At 44.2% G+C, this 3,037-nt stretch overlaps 1 protein-coding gene across 1 annotated transcript in view; it reads left to right on the forward strand.

Moving 5' to 3' along the window:
* dnajc1 (DnaJ (Hsp40) homolog, subfamily C, member 1) overlaps window positions 1-3,000 on the forward strand; it is a 9,635-nt gene extending 6,635 nt beyond the window's left edge. The window contains exons 11-12 of the mRNA XM_031878134.1: window positions 967-1,382; window positions 2,503-3,000. Coding sequence (XP_031733994.1) covers window positions 967-1,382; window positions 2,503-2,571 — 485 coding nt within the window. The 3' untranslated portion in view covers window positions 2,572-3,000. The remainder of the gene's footprint in view (window positions 1-966; window positions 1,383-2,502) is intronic.
* The last annotated feature ends 37 nt before the right edge of the window (window positions 3,001-3,037 follow it).

Raw genomic sequence — 3,037 nt, forward strand, 5'->3', positions numbered from 1 at the left:
ATATATATATACATTCTTCTATTTTATTATTTATTTTATTTTATGATCAGAACAGTGAAGAAAAGGTTACCCTGAAAATGCACACTATGGTACACTAGGTGGCGGTATGCACCTATGCAAGTTGGTTGCGATCCGCCAATGGAATTTAAAGAAGAAGAAACCCCTCCATGTACACCTTCTTATCACCCTCCATGTACCAACGTACATTTATAACAAATACTACACATATTACGGTAATCAGCGTTGCATATGTATCTGACCTAAATACCTTTTGTTGTTCAGTCAGTGTTCATCCTGCATTGTTCTGTTCTTTAATGTAACGTTACTGGAGCGACAGAGCCTCTCCCAGCTGTTAGCAGACTGTTGTTAGCGAGCTTTACCCAGCATGCAGTTCGGCGGTGAAATTTTACAAATGTACAATTATTAGTGCTGCAAATTGTTTGTGTCACAAACTGTTGTGTCGTGGTGTTTTGCCCTGTTAAAGAGCGTTAGTTGTGGGTTGTTAATTGTTATTATAAAGTTATGACCATGACTAGGGTTCCCTCTCAATACAGGTAAGAGGACTAGCTCCGACCGTAACACTACCAGCTGCGAACAATATATATTTTGCTGCCTGTTGAAGAGCGACAGAAGTTGTTTCGGCTGTGCACCGGTATGATGGTATATGAAAAATTCATATCATACGGGAAATTAATACTGGTTGAACCGGTATACCGCCCAGCCCCAGTATCAGGTTCTACTGTTATTATCATGTTCTACTGTCAGTATCATGTTCTACTGTTGTTATCAGGTTCTACTGTTATTATCATGTTCTACTGTCAGTATCGGGTTCTACTGTCAGTATCGGGTTCTACTGTCAGTATCGGGTTCTGCTGTCGGTATCGGGTTCTGCTGTCGGTATCAGGTTCTCCTGTTCTTCCAAGGTTCTACCATCGGGTCTAGTTAACCTTGGTGTCTGTGTTTTAGGTCTGGTGAAGCTGTCGGATCTGAAGGGACCTCTTTTTCCTGTGAGGTCATTTCCGGTTCCTGACAAGCTGATGACTCAGAGAGTGGGAGGAGCCTGTGAGCAGCAGCAGGAGGAGGAAGAGGAAGAAGAACAAGAAGCAGCTCCAGCTGTCAGGAGGAGGAACCGGAAGTCAGCAGCAGAGGGAGAGGAGCTTAAAGTCAGAGGTCGTCGGCAGAGAGATTTTGACCCAACGGCATCAGTGGAGGAGGAGGAGAAGGAGGAGGAGGAGGAGGCGGAGCCTCAGGAGAACAAAGTGGAACCCACAATCTGGACTCAGAATCAACAGAAGCTGCTGGAACTCGCTCTGCAGCAGTTTCCCAGAGGAACAGCAGAGCGCTGGGATCGCATCGCCAAGGTGGTCCCTGGGAAGACTAAGGTGAGACAGGTAGAAAGGTAGACGGTCTACCTGTCTCTCTGTAGGCAGGTAGACCGTCTGTCTGTAGGCAGGTAGACCGTCTCTCTGTAGGCAGGTAGACCGTCTACCTGTAGGCAGGTAGACCATCTCTCTGTAGGCAGGTAACCAGGTAGACCTGATGGCTGATTCATTGATTGGTTATCTAACTTTATATAACCACGAAAGAGATGTTACAGAAGCTATGAGACAGACTTATGGTTAACTAGAAGAACATCTGGAGACCAAACGGGTTTTAAATGTAGTCATTTCATCTGAGACAAAACCCATTGAGTTGCACAAAGTCGTCATTGGAGACGTGAGTTCTGGTGTATCTTCTTCGTTCAGACTCGGACTTACTTACACATGAAGCTGGGATTGATTGATGACCCATCAGCTCTCTACCAATAACTAACTGACCAATGACGGTTCACCTCGTTGTCTTTTCATGTCGGTTGTGAGGAAACATTGTCTGGAATTAGAAGTTGCAGCAGGAAGCCTCCAAAGTGTTAAAAACGTGTATTTCATGTCTGAGCCAGAACCAATCCCTGCCTTTCCTTCATGAGTCATCTAACGATGTGCCAGAACTTCCTTGTTCTCCATAGTCTCCCCAAACTCTTCCCACACCCAGATCAGTCCGTTCCTCCCAATCATCTCCAGGGTTCTCCATCGGTACTCTCTAGAATGCCACCCAGAGACTCCAAGAAGACCGGGTACTCAAACAATAGTCAGAGACTCACAGTTTTATAGAGGCGACACTCTGGTTCTCCACACCTCTCACCCTGGAGAACCCTGAAAAGGAGTCCAGCCCCTCTGAATGTGAACCCAACTATATCTAGTTAATGATGTTCCACCTCCCGAGATCCTGTCCTTACCTGTCAGCTCACATTACTCGACCCCAATGCTCTCCTTCCGGTGGTCCACAGGTCGGCGGCTCTATAAATGACACGCACGCACACACACACACACACACACACCCCCAATAGAAGAATGAACCCTAACCCCAGTAGATTTGAGCCCTACAACTGAATTATTATTATTATTGTAACATAATAATAATAATAATTGAATGAACATTTAACTGATCTGTGTGTTTGTTTTTCAGGAGGAGTGTATGATTCGTTACAAGATGCTAGCAGAGCTCGTTCAGAAGAAGAAACAGAATAAAAGTTGATTGAAGGAACTGAGCACTGACTCCTACTGCTGTGACCTCTGACCTCCTGACGGGTGGGTCACCTGACGGGTCAATGACTGTGTGACCTGTGACTTGTGTGTCAGGTTCAATGTCAGCATTGTTATATTTTTCTCTCCAGGTGAGCTCCCTCCTGATGGGACTGAATCGTTTAGTTTTGTTCTCTGTTACGTGGCGTCTCACCTTCTCAGGTGTTTTATAATTAATGTGTCAAAGGAAGAAGAAAACCTCTGACCTCATAGCTTCATGTGCCTTAATACATACAGCATGCTGTCAATCAAACTCTGTTCAACTAATCAATAAAAAGTATTTATTATCTCCTGCAGTTTGGTTTTATTGTAAATGTGCTGTCTTTTAGTATTTGTTTTCATGATCAATAATGTATCACATGTTTACATGACTATACGTGATCAATATATAATGTATCACATGTTCACATGATTATACT

The sequence above is a fragment of the Anarrhichthys ocellatus genome, unplaced genomic scaffold (genome assembly GCF_004355925.1).
Source record: "Anarrhichthys ocellatus isolate YVR2014 unplaced genomic scaffold, GSC_Weel_1.0 scaffold164, whole genome shotgun sequence".
NCBI classification, from domain to species: domain Eukaryota; kingdom Metazoa; phylum Chordata; class Actinopteri; order Perciformes; family Anarhichadidae; genus Anarrhichthys; species Anarrhichthys ocellatus.